Consider the following 17,504-nt stretch of genomic DNA (forward strand, 5'->3'; position numbering starts at 1 on the left):
CACATATACACTAAACATAACAACATAACCATATAACAATATATAAGCTCTTACATGTACAAAATATTACCACTCTCTAGGTATAATAAAAAATAAAAATCACATTTCCATTGCCGTAGCTCATTATATAGTCATTATTAATAGCATAATTACAGTTACTCCAAAGTAAATAAATACAGTCTCAGTCTTTTGGAAAAACTAACATTGTGCCTCTCTGAAACCAAAAATAACGGGAGCAAGTTCCATGCCACCATCGCTCTATAACATGATGTTCTTTGAAGTTGATTTGTTCGACAGACGGGTAACAAGAAACGCCCTTCACTTGATTGGCGCGTGGAATGAGTATGAATGTCACTGAAAAAGGTCAATCTTTCCTAAACAGAGATGGCAAAAGTACTCACTTCTCGTACTCAAGTAGAAGTACAGATTCTTGCGTTAAAAAATACTTAATTAAGTACTGATTTAACTTCTTTACTCAAGTAAAAGTAACAAAGTACAGGCTTGGAAATTTACTTAAAGTATAAAAGCAAAAGTAGCCTGGCGAATGAATACAATTTTTCATGCAAAGCTACCTTGACCACACAAATGTTACTAGAGTGCAAGCTGAGAAACTTCAGTGGACATGGAAAAAAGGCTCTTTATATGCCATTACCTACATTTTAAATGGATGTCTGCCAAGGCCTAAAACATCACATATATGATTATTGTGACAGAGACTGGGACTCCAGGTTAATAAGATTCTGACTGAGTAGTAAGATATGAATTCAGTTGTGATTCTGTTAAAATTCACAGATCCAGTTTCTCTTTTTTTAATCTTCCCCTTAACATTTAAAGGAACAGAGCCGGCCCGAGGCATAAGCGAACTAAGCGGCTGCTTGGGGCCCCCTGGCCACCAGAAAATAGGGGCAAGGTTGCGCGACTAAAGTTAAAATGAATTGAACTTTTACTGAGGAACAGAAGTGAATTACCTGTATGTGTGAAAACAGCTTTATCTCACGCATCTGTTTAGTGGTTGTTGAATATATAACATTATTATATAATTTGTTCAATATATAGCATAATATCATTTTTTCACTCTTTCACAGAGGGCGCCCCCCCAATACAATGATAGGGAAAACACTCAGACCAATATTTACATAAAATTGGCATGAATAATCATAATGGTATACATGCCCCGTGTGTGTGTGTGTGTGTGTGAGATCTTGTCATTTGTCATCTGCAGATTCATTTTAAGTGTGTGTGTGTGTGGGGGGGGGATCGATTTAAATCATGAATCAGATTCTTTGTGAAAAGGGTTAAAATAAGGGATTAAATATGAATTACTAAACAGACATTAATTAAGAAGTTCCCCATACTTTAAGAGTTACGCAGCACATTGGCCAGGAGTCATTCTTGATGCCTAAACATCTCTCTCAGATAAGGCCAAGGATGATTGGGAATGTCTTGCTGCTTGTCTGCTGAATCTCTGGGATCTCTCATGTCGCCATCCATACTACTAGTGCTAACATCACCACCATCATGCTGCAATGATTTACCGAAAATTAATGCCGCCGAATCTGTCGAGTCGTCTTGTAGTGGTGCGTCAAGTATATTATCAATTAGATTGAATTCGGTATTGATAACACGAAAAATAATAACGGGTACTCCAGTGAAATTATTTGAAACTTGTTAATGATGACTAGATTAGGACTGTATTTAAAGCTGATTCTGGTTTCCAACTCCGCCCCAGGTGTGTCTGTTAAAACACAGACGGAGACAACTTCTCTCTTTTGATGCTTTATTAAGATCAAGCAACGTGTAACCTAGCTAACAGGTTAACACAAACAACAAAATCACTAGCTAACTTACTTTAAGTTTGCAAGAACTATAGACCAATACAACAACAGGCTTACATTAACTGACAACATAAGTTATAAGACTTACAGTTCTCAAGGACGCACACACACCATCTAACTGATTATCCTCCGGACTTTTTCTTTTCTCTCATTTTTTTCTCCGTGTGGGCCCGCTCGCGGTGTAGGCACGTGTCCGCGCTATTTTCCGACATGCACTCACAATCACTCCTGGTAGACGACCTTTTGTACAAAACTAAAGTAACGAGCCAATTTTCTAAAATGTAAGGAGTAGAAAGTACTGATATTCATGTTAAAATGTAAGGAGTGAAAGTAAAAAGTCGCCACAAAAATAAATAGTAAAGTAAAAATATCTGAAAAATCTACTTGAGTACAGTAGCTAACGAAGTATTTGTACTTCGTTACTTCCCATCTCTGTTCATAAATAACTGCTGGTAGGCCTACTTTTGTAATAATTATATTTTTTAAGAATTTAATAAGAGAATAATTAATTCTGCTTCTTACATGAAGTTAACTGATTGTGCATGTCCCTAATACTTGTTCTAAAAGAACAGTTAAGGACAAGCCGAGAAGCTTTATTTTGTGCAATCTGTAATCTGTTTAAATTATTCTCTGTAGTTGCAGCCCAGATGATGGAACAATAGTCCAGATGACACAAAACTATTGATTCCATCAGAATTTTCCGTATGCCAATTAGTATGCATTTCCTGCAATGGCGAACTACAGCCATACTCCTGCCCATTTGATACAATATTAGTTTTATCTGAGCATTCCACATCAACCTGTCCACAATCACACCGAGCAATTTAGCCTCAGCCACTTGTTCAATGATCAAACCACCAACTGACAAGTTAAGAGCAGGGGAATCTTTTAAAAGATGATTAGATTCCAACATCATACATTTACTCTTCGCAATATTAATAATTAACTTATTTTCTCTGTTCCACTTTTCAATTAATTTTAGTTCATTATTTAATACAGTATTAAGTCTGGTAGAGTCATGATCAGACACAAAAATAGTCAAGTCATCTGCATAAAGGGCACACCCCAAAATAAAAGACAAATCATTAATGAAAATAGAAAATAACAGTGGTCCAAGACAACTCCCTTGAGGCACCACACAACGCAGAACCTTTGTCTCAGAATAACTACCATTAAACAGTACATTAAACTCCCTATTAGTAAGATAACTATAGATCCATTGGATTGCACACTTTTCAAATCCATAACAACTTAATTTTTTCAATAATAGATCATAATCAATTAAATCAAATGCTGCACTCAGATCTAACATTACTATACCAACTAATTTTCTATCGTCAATTTCATGCAACCAATCATCCATCATCTGAACTAAGGCTGTCGTTGTCGAGTGCCCTTTCTTATAAGCATGTTGATAAAGTGAATTTAACCCATTTTTAGAGAAATACAAATTAATTTGATCATAAACAATTTTCTCTGTGATCTTACTCAAAATTGGCAGAATACTTATAGGTCTGCTATTTTTCCCAGAGAAATGTTCCCTTTTGTTTTTAGGAAGAGGCACAATTTTAGCTTTTTTCCACTTATCAGGAAAAACACATTTTTCGAAACTTAAATTAATAATATAACATATAGGCATAGTAATCGCATCAGCAACCATCTTTAATAACTTAACATCCAGTTCATCAATACCAGGAGGTTTATCTTTCATTAACTTTAATATGTTTTCTACTATAGTAAGACTTACTTTGTCAAATTTAAATGTACATGATTGAAAGACATGATGAAGACAATCTTTAATTGTCTTAAAAGATAAATCAGGGTATTCCTGTGAAATCATCTCTTTTAGTAAATTCTGAACATTCTTTGTAAAATAATCTCCTAAATAATTAGCTATATCAGCAGGTTTAGTCAAAAAAGTATCACCTACATCTAAAAATGTTGGTACAGATCTATCTCCCCGCCCTGTTAATTGGTTTAATGTGTTCCATAATTTATTCCTGTTTGATTTTACTTCCTCAAATTTATATTCATAATAGTTCTTTTTTGTTCTGTTTAACTTTGTAACAAAATTTCTTAATTGTTTGTACCTTTCCCATAATCCATTATCTCCTGATAAGCTTGCCTCTAACTTTAATTTATCTATTTTCCTCATATATTCTTTAAGTTCAGCATCTAACCATGGAGAAGCAATACTTCTTACTGTCATTCGTCTTAATGGGGCATGTTTGTCAACAATTGGCATTAATAAATTTGTAAAAACCTCCAAAGCTAGATCAGGATCTGCTTCCCGTAATACTTGTGACCAGTCAATATTTCTATTATCAGCACAATAACTAGCCTCATTGACAGTGACCTAACTGCAGCCCAAACATTCTAATAGCCTAGTTCCTCCTGAAAACAATGATGTACATAGATTGGCTGTAGACAACAGGGTTGATGTTTTACAAGCTTTTTTAGAAAATAAAACCAGACGGACCATGAATTGTAAAAATGGCCTTAGGTTTGTTAGGGTTAACCACTGACCATGTTGCTTTGTCGTCAATACTGTTAACATTTTATCCATACGTGCATAATAATTGTACATTTTTAAGACCATACCAGCAAACTCAGAAGGGTTGAAAAATGTCACATTGATTTTTTGTCAACTAATGGATTAGTTGATTTCATCCACAGATTTGTAAAACTGAGTTTCTCCACAAAGAATCATGCACAAGCATCACTTTATGACTCCTTGACTAAAGAAATCTTAGTTGACTGGGACCACAACCACTGATAAGTCCACTAATAGGGGAAAGCCCTAAAAATGTTGCCTCAAGGCTGGATACTAAAATGTAGACAAGACAGATACCTGACGCTAGCCTCGTGAGACCGTCCTGATTTGGCGAGCTCCAGTTATCCACTCCCTGATCAGTCTGGCATCTTGAGAGAGAGAACATTTGGAGCAGTTCACCAAACGACAGACCAATCAGCGTTGGTTTTGAGGCGGGTTTAGGTGTGACCCAACGAGAAGCGACTGTTCAGTCTAAACAACGTGGCGGCTTCCACGGATGAGATGAGCGTAGCTATTGCGCAAGTTTTATCTGAATTAGAAAGCATTCCTTCAGTAAAAGAGCAACAAAAACAACACTGGAGGCTTTTCTCAGAGGAAAATATGTTTTTGCTCTTCTCCCGACTGGTTTCGGCAAGTTTGATCTGATTGGTTGATTTGGCCCGTCTATGCCAACATAGGTGGTGATAGACAGATGGTTTATCCCATCAGCTAACCAGGATTTTTGCCCGTTCCCAAAAGTTCTCCAAAGGAATGTTCCCAGATGGATATGCCGAGCAAATGGGAAGCGATCTGTCTGGAGGAGTCAGGTTAACAGGACGCACTTTATGCAAGCAAGGAGCACTTGGCCCATTTACATCTTTCATTTGTTATTAGGAAATGACAACAAGGGCAAAGAAAGTTTTTGGTTTTATCATTTTATTTTGACAAAAGTGTCCACTGCTCCAGCATCACTCTTAGAAGTTCCTGTGAGACAAAAACAGGGGAAGAGGAGAGACAAATGATGATACTGTCAAATCCAAATCATCAACAGATACTGATTTTAACTTGAGAAAACCGCCTGCCTGAAAAGATACACTTTGACCCACAACATCCATCAAAATGTGAAATTATAGGGTCTAAATAAATAAACAGATGCCTGTTTTATCTCTCAGCAGTGTTTTCTCAAATCAACAACTCTCAGGAGAGAAGCTGTAATCAGATCCATATACTGAATGTTTATGGGAAACATCCATGTGTCCAGACAAGGCTAGCAGCAGCGCCGTGTCAGACACCTTTCTGGTGGGAAAAGACATAGAAAACGCCACGCAGCCGCCACCCAACAGAAACGCCACACAGGCAGTGTGAAGCCGGCCTTGAGGTTATGAGTGACATGTCAAAAAGGCTGATTGTGCCAAAGTTCTGTCATTTGAGAACAGGTTCTTACTTTGCAACAATGCTATCCTCCCTTGCCAGCCTCAGGATGGAGTCATCGGACTCACCCTGTAAGGGAGGACAAAACAAAAACAGTCAGACAAAGGCTTTCAGAATTTATAACCCAATCTCATGACATAGGCATGTTTCCAGCGAACAGACAGACAGACGGCGGGGGCGGGACGGACGGATGACGGACGGGGTGAGCGGGGGGAGCCGGATGGATCGGACGGGTGACGGACGGACGGACCGGGACGGACCGGACGGGGGATGAATGGACGGGGACGGAGACCACACACACACACACACACACACACACACACACACACACACACACACACACACACACACACACACACACACACACACACACACACACACACACACACACACACACACACACACACACACACACACACACACACACACACACACACACACACACACACACACACACACACACACACACACACACACACACACACACACACACACACACACGTTTCCAGTGCAGGCAGTGGAACACATTCCTCTAATTCTTAATGGAGGGGTGGCAGACACTGCACATCTACAAAAACTATTCTTTGACCTATGAAAGTACAGCTGATATGAACTACAAATTCCTATTTGTGTTGAACCCTCAGACAAAAAGTCAGAAATAAGATGGCATCAACCCATATTTTCTAAACATGCAAATGTGATGACACCAGCAGGGGGCGCCAAATGGCGAGGCCAGGGCACCCTCCCTACTTCAGCCATCTAGGCTGCTGATAACGCTCTCCTAAACCCCTCTTCCTGATCACTGACCGAGTCCTGTGTTTGGAAGACGGCGGTGAGCGTGAACTGCGACGGACACTTGAGCAGAGACTTACCATTCTGCGGATGGCGCCACAGATAGCGTAGGTCTTGAACTGACCGTTGAAGCGGCCGGTCACCTTGTCAACCTGCAAGAGGACAGAGCACACCGCGTGAGAACATCTCAAGTCCAAACAACTGCTGTTCAATCTTGATTTTTTTTATAAATAAAAAAATATTTATAAATAATCTTTATCCTCTGACATCGAATTAGGTTCACATTTGGCATCTTGAATAATTGACAACAAAAACATGCCAACACGTGAAAAGGCACCACACTGGTGTTTCGGCAGGTTGCAGCTCTTCTAAGATTTTTTGTTCAAAATTAGGCCCTATGTTCCCACATTTCCTTTTTTCATAAATTTGTATCTGACTGTCTCCCCCTAACCACTCTTGTGGGAGGATAGGGTTTAAATATAAAAAAGGGAAATGTAGGAACACAAAACCTAATTTTTAAAATGTCCTAGAAATGTGGGAACATAGGGATGACCCCTCTCAGTCAAAGCTATATTACCACTGTGTGGTATTTTGTGTACTTCTCAAAAACAATCTGCAGCTTAACTGTTGCCACACAAAAAATGATTTACTTTTTAAATGATTAAATGTATGTAGGCTTTATCAAACATGTAGACATGTCCAAAAGTTTGCCATATGGATTTTTTTTTTTTACATCACATGAAGTGCATTGGAAAAGAAAACCAGTGACTGCCTGTAAATATAGGTTACAGTAACACACCAGCAGCAGCCTGTTGCATACATGGGATGTGTAATAAATTGTTCAACAAGTAACGTGGACGGGCACGGCCCTCAGACAACAGGGGCATTTTGCCTCCCATAACTCCTTGATTACTCCTTGTTATGCTGACAGAACTATTCCAATCATATTCCATTCCTATTCGTGGCGACGGATATAGTCCAGCTTTACATTGTTACAGTTGGAGTCTCCCCCCCCCCAAACTATTCAATCTCTCTCCCGTCGTGCTGTTGTGGTTAACTCTTGTGGCAAACTCCATGCAAATACTTCCACCAACACTGAGCCTACCGTTTGTTTTACAACTACACACAGAGTGAATCCAGACAGCGGAGCATGTGTCGCCAAGCCGGTGGCCAACCTTATCACAAGCTGCAGGTTTGGCATGGAAAAACTGATTCACAAAAAACATCTTTTGGAAATTCAACTTAATGCCTTAATTTACAAAAAAAAAAGTAAAAAAAAAAAAAAAAGAGGAAAAAGCCAAACTTTAAGGACACCAAATTTCTTTGTGAATGAATAATCTATTGTAAATAAATGTTCTTCCTTAAAATACAGGGGGCATAAGTCAGTACAGCCCTATGTTAATCTCCATAGAGGCAGGCAGATGTTTATTATAAAGGCCAGTTATTTCATGGATCCAGGATACTATGCATCCTGATAAAGTTCAGGATGCATTTTTTTGATTTTTTTTAATTCCTCTTTCAGACCTGCCAACCTTGAAAAACTTTGAGTAGCAACTTACTGATTTATTGTCGAAGTTCTGGTTCATGAACACGGTGGCACGTACGCGGAATAAATGTGCCATTAAATGTCAAATCTGTATACATTTTAAACCCTAGAAAATAATTATGTTCAAGTAGGCTACTTGAATTAAATAAAACATTTTATTTAAATTATCGGTCATATTTAATACAATTAATTGGATCATAATATAATCCAATAAAATTAAATATATTACACTGCATAATGAGCAGGGTGGGAAATTAGTACCCGCCACCCGCCAATGGCGGGTATTTTTTCAAAGTGGCGGGTGACTTTGCCTTGTTTACCAGCCACAGTGGCGGGTGGATTGTAAAACATTCCTTGTAACGGATTGGACAGTTTTTGTCAAAGAATGCTGTTGTTAAGTAACAATGCACAATGCTTATAGGAGTCGCGTTACGTTACTGCTAATGAATCCCCAAAATGTCCAGATTTTGCTGCTTCATAATAAAAACATTCAAATACCAACAAACGGAGGACCTTTATTGTGAAGAACTTACAGGAAATGAAACCGTTCACAGCCGGGGCTTTGACCACGCATAGTCGAGTAGCTAGTTTTCACCACGCTAGTCCGTGACACATGTAGCTAGCTAGCTGAGCTGAGGTACAGACGAAAGGAAAATGATCGGTTAAAAAATGTGGCGACATATCCCCGGTGTTAAGAGGCCCGCCGCGGAGTCAGCAGTAGCTATGGATGTACAAACGGTTGAGAGCCAAGTACAGAAAAAGAGAAGGTACTTCTCCAACAAGTGGCGCATTGACAAACAGTGAAAGACCGTTCAAAACATTTCAGACCGTCCTGCCAACCTGTAGACATTTTAACGTCAATGTAGACTAACTATGTTTAAGGAGCTGCTGCCGTTTTAATCCTGTCGGCTCTCTGCTGCTCAGTTCTACCCCGCGACTGACGAAACACACACACACACACACACACACACACACACACACACACACACACACACACACACAGGAAAAACCGGAGATGAGACGTACAGGATGACCTAAATTGAGGACAGCTACACTTGTTATTGTAAGATCAATGATAAGTTTAAGTCCAATAAGTCCTTTATCAAACCGTATGAATGTGTGTCTCAGGCCACGATAGGAAATTAACTAACAATGTAAAGCTCAACAAGCTACTGACACATAATAAATAAATGTATATTAATAAAATATGTATTAATAATAAGTAATGTAATAAAGCAATTAAAAGTATGCTAGTGCACTTTTATAAATTTGAATTTATGAAAGTGCTTGTTCTGTAAAAGTGGCTGGTAAAATTGGGCATCCACCAGCCACTTTGGCAAAAAAGTTAATTTCCCACCCTGATAATGAGCACTTTTACTTTTGGTACTTGAAGTATATTTTGATAATACTTTTGTACTATTACATAGGGAAGAGGTTGAATGCAGGACTTGTAACTGACAAGTAATTTGTAACTCTACAACACTATTTATTCTACTTTTACTGCAATACATGATGTGAGTAAGTCTTCCACCTCTGGAGATCACCACCAACAGTTGTGCATGAACACCTGCAGCAGAGTTTAACACTGAAAACACACAGCTCAGTTCAGCGTTTACTTGCAGCTCTGCTACAGTAGCAGCTAACTGCTAAAATTACTGGTCGGTCACATGGTCTCTAAACAGTCCGCTCACAGTCAAGTCCCCCACGGCTCAACAGATGTTAGAGTCCGCCGGCTGCTCGCTCTGTTATAAGACGCACACTGAGCAGATTGATGCGCCCACAGAGCCAATGTTGGCAGATGTTACCGCTCGGTGTTTGGCTAGCTAATAAGCCGTTAGCTTGAGCTTTGTCTGAAGGCACCGAACGGCCAGCCAAAGTCCGACAGACACCGACACATTCTGCACATCCTCCGCTCAGTTTAACCGCTAACCCCCCGGTACCGGTCAGAGAGGCGTGTTTACTTTGTGTCTCGGTCCTCCGGTGCGTCCAGCGACGGGCTCCGGTCAGTTTTTAAATTAGCCTACATTAGTAACAGTTAATTTTGTTACGGTATGAACTTAATCCTAGGAAAGGCAAAACATATATAAGACCTTTGTAACGAAATCCAAGACTTTAAAAATGCAAGGCTTTATTAATAAAAAATATAAATAAATAATATTTCTCCGAAGTTGACAGGTAGGCTACTTAAATTAATTAATTTCACCTTTCTACATCAAATCAGTTTACCTTTGCAAGCACCGTCCTCCCTTGGGGAAACCCATAGATATATGGGGGAAACCAACCAAACTAAACGGGAATGAGGGAGGAACACTTGCATTCGATGCTTTCGTTTTACTATCAGTAGCCGATAACCCCGCTTGACATTAGAGGAAGGGACCTGAGGGTGTGATTGGTTGAACTCTTTAGTTTTTTTTCCCCCAGCATGCTCATGGCTGCTACGCTGTTTTAGCCATAAGTTTAGCTGCCTACTATCATCAAGAGTTAGACTGAGACGGCTACTACATGTCAACGAGTGAACTCAAAGCAGTCACCTGATTTTTGCGTAGTTTAAAGTGACATCGTATCACCATATTTTGATGTCAAAATGCGTATCTACTACGCAAAATGCGTACAGGTTGGCAGGTCTGCTTTTTTTAAGTCAACTTTAGCATGGGTGTGTAAACTTCTGAGCACCACTGTACCAACAATAGTGGGGCTTAGACTAACAGACCGAGTTTAAGATTAAGACACTTTATTGAAAAAAAGAACACAGAAAAGTACACGCACTAATGGAGAGATGTCAGAGAGGGGGGCTGCCCATGAAGGCACCCCGAGCAGCTGGGGGGGTTCAGTGCCTTGCTCAAGGAGGTGAACTGGCACCTCTCCAGCTAGTTTAGGTGTAATGTTTAACATCTAACTAAAAGTGCAATGTATTCAGGCCAATGTGGTACAAAAAAAACAATGTTCAATAGAAGTTTCTACCCAAAACACCAAGATATTAATACAGGTATTGTTGTGGTTCGATACCAAGTCTTCGGTATCTATTTAGCCGATATAAAAATAACCATAAGTAGAGGCTCAATATAGACACTAGTTTCACACACTTGAAAGCGTTTACAGTGACATGTTCCCGTTACCTCAGCAATGTTGATCTGCACAGAGGCGTGGTCCTTGGCTCCGATGATTCTGTTGCTAGCAGAGCTGCAATACACACATACAACATTAATGTTCATGTGAATGAAATGTCACCATCATCCGCACCGATACTCCGCATAACAAGGCTGCTCGATGGCGTTTTAAGTAGGGATGCACCGAATATTCGGCCACCGAATATTCGGCCGAAATACCTTTATCACCGAAACAATACGGCCGAAAATGTTGTTATGACGCAAACAGAAAACGCGACCTGCACGTGTGTCAGTACCCGATCCGTTCCACCTGCAAAGCGTCTCCTAGGCAACGAGGTTGAGACGGACCACGGAGTGAAAACAATGAAAAGTGCTCTTAGAGTCTGTCAGCACACGTTTCAGTGAGATCTATTCGGATCCTCAGCACTTCATCGCGACTGTACTTGATCCGCGTTATAAAGACCATTACTTGGATGCGGAAATAAAGCAGCGCGCACGAGAAATGATCCAGGCCGCGATGGATGTGGAGAACCCGCGTGGAGACGGAGACGAAGCGCCAAGCGCAGGAGGAGATCAGAGCGCGAAACAAAGACTCGTCTCTCTGCACCAGATGAGGGGCATGCACCCTCGTTGTCTGATATGTTCAGTGAAATCCTGCAAGAAAGTGCCTCAATTAATAATAATAATAAATAATAATAATAACAATAGGTAAGCTATTCTGTTCTTAGGCTACTGTATACTGTATGTGACTATCAGATTGTAGCCATATTTCTGCTAGATATTTTTTTAATTAAACTTTAATATTAATTTATACAATTGCAATGCCTTGATTTTAGTAAAGTTAGTACACAGTCATAGCCATAAATGCAATGGTACTAATAATTGGCTTAATTTCTTTCGGTGTTTCGGTTTCGGTTTTCGGTCTTGGTTTCCTCTTTTTTCGGTTTTCGGTTTCGGCCAAGAATTTTCATTTCGGTGCATCACTAGTTTTAAGCCCCCCAACGTCGACTTCAAGGCAGCGCTTGATATTTTCCGATGAAATAGTGCACCGATACAGACACCACGAATCAATCTCTTAACATAAATTTCATATTAGAATTTAACTTTTGGTTCTAGTACAATACAATCAATAGTTTTTTTTCAGTCCATTAGAACTTTTTTTTTTTTTTAGATGAAAACAAGTTTTCCTTTGGGGACATAATCTGGAGTTGGAAAAGGTCATCATTTGCAGTTATCTCGCAAGAAGTTTAAAATCGTATCGTATATAGCGATTCCCATCCATACTAACACCACAGCAGGGCTCATTTTGTTATCGTCGAAAACGGCACTTATTAAAATGTAACTCACTACATGTAAACCGAAGCATTGAGAACTTAAAAAGAGAAGTTTATGAAAGACTGTAGCGCTCACGTCTACAGGCAGGCGCCATCTTGGGAAAAACAGCCACGACCAGTCGAACACCGTGCAACCAGTAACGTAACTCAAGTACAGCGTTCGTCTGGTTTGACCGTTTTCCATAGATGGCGCCGGCCCATATACACGACAGGGCAGTTTTGTATCTGTACTGATATTGGTTCAGACGTGAAAGGTACCCAACCCTATTTAATTGACCTAAACAATGATCACTGATCACCAAATTTCTCTCTCATTACCACTGAAAACTGTAATAATAATAATAATAATAATAATAAGACTTTGGGTTTGATACTTTGACAGTTTTCAGTAGTTATGAGGAGCAATATGAGAGAGAAATTTGGTAATCATTGTTTAGGTACATTAAACCACGTTAAGCCTTTCACGTTAAGCGTTTTAGAACAGCCTCAGTAAAATGCAACACACATTAATGCAGCAGGAATATAAACCCAGAAACATCAGATAGAAGAGGGAACATTTTACATACTTTAAGTAGCCTACTCGAATTTAGCTGTTATGTCTTACATAACTATGTAAGCTTTTGAATAAAGGACTTTTATTTAAGATTACTTTTTGGGCCTTTATTTTACAGGACAGCTGAAGAAGTGAAAGGGGAGAGGGAGGGGGAAATGACATGCAGCAGCGGGCCGCGGGTCGGAGTCGGTCCCGCGGCGTCGAGGAGTAAACCTCGGTAAAGGTGCAGTGTAGCGTCCCAAATTCCCCATACAATGTCCTTAATTATGAACCTGCTAAACCACCTGTTTAACAGGTGTCTGGGTTACGGTTATAGTCAACCTGTCTCAAATAAGACATAAGTTATTAAGAGTATTTCAGTGTGGAAACCGTGACTTGTACTCACCATTTCCGTGGGACGTAAAGGTCCACAAATTCACCAGCGTCGTTCTGCATGTTTACAGGTTGTCCACGCGGTCGGTTACAAATCTGAAACAAAAGACATTTAACAGAAACAGCCATTAGGAAAGTCGGCGCGGGCAGTTAGCCAGCTAGCTAGCACACCAGTTAGCACACGGAGCGGGCCGCATGTGGCTGCTCACACACTCGACCAACGTCTGATATTTACACATCATTTCTGCCCTAAACACCAACCAAAGGCCACCTACGACTACATAGTCACCTTAACTTTGACAAAGTGTAAGAAAATGACAGTTATGTAGGGACAGAATGTGAATTTTAAGCGTTTTTAAGAAGAGAGCTCGATGGAAACACACCGTATGCGACAAATGGCCGACAGGGAAAGGAAGAGAAGGCGACCCGGAAGGAGAATAACTCTTTCTAGTGTTTACGTCGCCACCATGAATTGTTGCCCCCTGTTGGATGTTGGTATCTTCAAATCGATCTATGGTTGGTAGCCTGCAACACATACATACATACATACATACATACATACATACATACATATATATATATATGGCAACTACAACATGAATAAAAACGGCTTATTATATAGACTGTATAACGTTACATCATCAGCGAATCTCCACAAATCACATCGCGTGTGGTTTGTCCAAGTGGTGTAGCCGTAGCTAGCTGTCAAAAGAAGCCGGCTGTTCTGCACATGCGCGACTCACATCGTGGAGCCGATTGATATACACTCACCCAGAGCCATAGATATATAAGATATATGTCTTTCTCTATCACTCTGCACTCACCTAAAGGGTTATTAGGAACACCCTACTAATATCGTGTTTGACCCCCTTTCACCTTCAGAACTGCCTTAATTCTTTGTGGCATTGATTCAACAAGGTGCTGGAAGCATTCTCTAGAAATGTTGGCCCATATTGAGAGGATAGCTTCTTGTAGTTGATGGAGATTTGTGCGATGCACATCCAGGGCACAAAGCTCCCTTTCCACCCATAGACTGTATATTATTAGTGGACAGCGCATCCGGTTTCGCGAAGTGCTGCAAATGCGGAAGTGCCTTAAACCTGCATTCTATCTGAATTCCAGCAGGGGGCGACACGTGCGGTTGCAAAAGGAGGTCGGTTTCTGTAGAAGTCTATGAGAAAGTGACCCACTTCTCACTTGATTTATTACCTCAGTTCACATTTTCTTGAAGAGTTTATGGTCTCAATCGCTAGTTTTAAGTCTTCTGCAACACAGAATGATGTTCATTTTTTGAATTATGGTCTCGCTGATTTTAAAATCGGCGATAAAGCAGAGGGTGTTTTTTAATATATATTTAACGTTACAGTCGTATACAGTAGGTCTGCATAACGGTCTCGCCGGCGATCTATTTTTAACCATATGTGGTGTTATTGCTAATCGATGCGCATGCCTCCCTATAGCCTCGTGAGACTGTCCTGATCTCGCGAGCTCCAGTTTTCCACTCGCAGATCAGTCTGGCATCTTGAGATAGAAACAATTTGGAGCCGTTAGCCAAACGACCGGGCCAATCAGCGTTGGTTTTGAGGTGGGTTAGGTGGTGATAGACAGATGGTTTATCCAATCAGCTAACCAGTATTTTCAGACAGCGGTAGCCCCAATTCTGTTAGCCACTCGCTAATGCTTTTTTTTCTCTTGGATCCTTCTTTTGGAATATGGACAGGGAACCTGAAATGGTGCCTTTTATTCCTAAATTCTCGTTACACAAACGGCAAATATCCTTTACCGACATGTTGCTTGCATGCTGAGCTAACGAGCTATGCTTTGCCTGCAGCAGCAGGGGCGGGCTTGTGGTTGTATTTTCATACGCTTCGTTGATCTGATTGGTTGATTTGGCCCATCTATCACCAACATAGGTGATAGACAGATGGTTCATCCAATCAGCTAACCAGTATTTTCGCCCCTTCCCAAAAGTTCTCCAACGGAAAGTTCCCAGATGGATATGCCGAGCAAATGCGAAGCAATCCATCTGGCAGAGCCATGTTAGCCTCCCTAACCCACAAGCTAACACTACCATTACATGTAATGGTAGCTAATGTTAGCTTAAAATCAAAGCCTGATATAGCTAATGCTATGGTGCAAAGTCATATTAAACCCTATATTCACACGGGATTAGAATAATTTTTGGACTGCGTGTGATTTAGAAATTACCCCTTCACATCTGAGTTTCGTGTGGCGAATTCGCACAGGACAAGCAGAGACTGCTTTTACTTGAATATACTGAAATATATGTTCCTGCCCGAGAGTTGGGCAACGTTACCCGGAGGTGCCTGAAGGACAGGCACATAATATGATCCTCGCCGCGGCGGCACCCACACAGCATCACCGTCACCTCACCCTCGGACAAAGCTGCGGGGGGAACGCGTAGACTCGGAGACGGAGGTCTCTGGGCGGGGCAGTGGGCCAGAATATGCGTTGATGCTGTTACACTGATGTCTTTCTTCCACTTACTGTAGTTGTGTCTGCTAATCTATTTGAAGACCTTCTGTCAGCACATTAGTCTGTTTTAAGATGAGTCACATACATGTTACAATCTATATTTACAAGTGCTGTTTATTACCAAAATGTACATATCATTAAAAAAGTGTTGCGTACAATACACATTGTCTAAGATAAATTTGACATGTAGGAGTATGTTTACTTAATACTATATGTCCTCAACTGAAACATAGATTCATGTACAAGCGCATATATTAATATAATTGATTGTGATCTACCATGCCTTAACTACATGTTTGTCTATTACAAACATTTGCCTGTCCTTATCCTTTCTCTTGTGCCTCAGCTGCCATTGGAACCTGACTCCTGCTACCGCTTCACTCCTGCCATCCACCGGAGCAGACAGCCACCCCCACTGGACCCCCCACCACTAGCCGGCCTACTGTGTTCCTCTGACGGACCCGCTCCTTCCCAGAAAGCACCGACCCGTTCTCCATCCTGGAAACTTTGACGTGCTTTTCCCCCCTCAGAAACCTGGACTCGATACTTTAAATAAAACCTGTTAATTCACACTCCTGGCTCTGTGTTCTGTTCACCATTCAAACCTAAAAGTTAGCACTTTAGAAATATGTATAAGGCATATAATTGAGATATTTTATTTATAGGATTAAACTGTTAGAATTAGATATTGACATTGCATGTCCTTGTATGGTTTTTAGTTTTCATACTTTAAAAACGTCAGTGCAGTAAATATAAGGTACATTGATTTAATTATTACATTGAATAAGTTGTTTTTTCAGTTTTTTCTTTGCAATTTGTGATCATACTTTTGTTATAATGAATTTACAATAACCCTACACAGATTAAACAGCACCTAGTGCATTTTCAATTACCTACTAAACACTTGACTACGTATTTGAAATATATTCAAATATATAAATTAATCTAAAAGGATTTTGGTGAAGTGTTTTCATGGTGATTAAAATTGACAAGTACATAAAGACACACAAGAAAAGCACAAACTACATTTTGCTGATCCTTTGTCAACATTCAAGTAAGTATGGTAACATTTAAGAAATCATTTATGTTGATTAAAGCCCAAATAGACACTTTTAATCAATTACAAATTCTATCAAATTACCAATGTCTTGTATGACTACAATACTGTATGTTCCTATAGTTACTTCAGAAAAACAACAAACGTAGCTTTAGAAAGACCTTTATTTCACATTGAAATGGGCATTAACTTCAAAAACTACATAAACCACAAACACTGGCAATATTTTTAACATGTTTAAATTGATGAATTAAATAATGTAGTTCACCTTTTACAATCCAGTGTAAATTCCACACATAAATCACTGCTGTGGGTCAAGGTAAAGGCAAACTTCACTGTCACAAGTGAATTCTGCAAATGCCTGGGTAAAGAAATAAAAGCTGCCTTTACAATTACAGTGAGCATAGTGTGACAGTCTGTTGGTTTTCTGTAATGCACAGTGGAAAAA

General features: G+C 40.0%; 1 protein-coding gene and 1 long non-coding RNA gene across 2 annotated transcripts; one reads left to right on the forward strand and one right to left on the reverse strand.

The window, feature by feature from the left end:
- Positions 1-5,287: 5,287 nt before the first annotated feature.
- On the reverse strand, positions 5,288-14,028 carry rps21 (ribosomal protein S21). The gene is made up of 6 exons (XM_039801864.1): positions 13,887-14,028; positions 13,517-13,599; positions 11,254-11,317; positions 6,672-6,743; positions 5,813-5,868; positions 5,288-5,352 (listed from the first exon to the last, which is right to left on the reverse strand). Exons 2-6 carry the CDS (start codon positions 13,564-13,566, stop codon positions 5,343-5,345), a joined length of 252 nt encoding a protein of 83 aa, XP_039657798.1. The 5' UTR covers positions 13,567-13,599; positions 13,887-14,028; the 3' UTR covers positions 5,288-5,342.
- Positions 13,640-16,571, forward strand: LOC120559832. The gene is made up of 2 exons (XR_005639370.1): positions 13,640-14,019; positions 16,346-16,571. It is a non-coding gene; the product is annotated as an uncharacterized LOC120559832 (long non-coding RNA).
- Positions 16,572-17,504: the final 933 nt, after the last annotated feature.

Source organism: Perca fluviatilis, chromosome 5 (genome assembly GCF_010015445.1).
Source record: "Perca fluviatilis chromosome 5, GENO_Pfluv_1.0, whole genome shotgun sequence".
NCBI lineage: Eukaryota > Metazoa > Chordata > Actinopteri > Perciformes > Percidae > Perca > Perca fluviatilis.

Excerpts from the sequence above, each read along its gene's own strand:
- rps21 (XM_039801864.1), bottom strand. The coding sequence starts at position 13,566 with ATGCAGAACGACGCTGGTGAATTTGTGGACCTTTACGTCCCACGGAAA. Across the intron at positions 11,318-13,516 it reads CTTTACGTCCCACGGAAATG|CTCTGCTAGCAACAGAATCA; the intron begins GTGAGTACAAGT and ends TGTGTATTGCAG. Across the intron at positions 6,744-11,253 it reads TGCAGATCAACATTGCTGAG|GTTGACAAGGTGACCGGCCG; the intron begins GTAACGGGAACA and ends GTCCTCTTGCAG.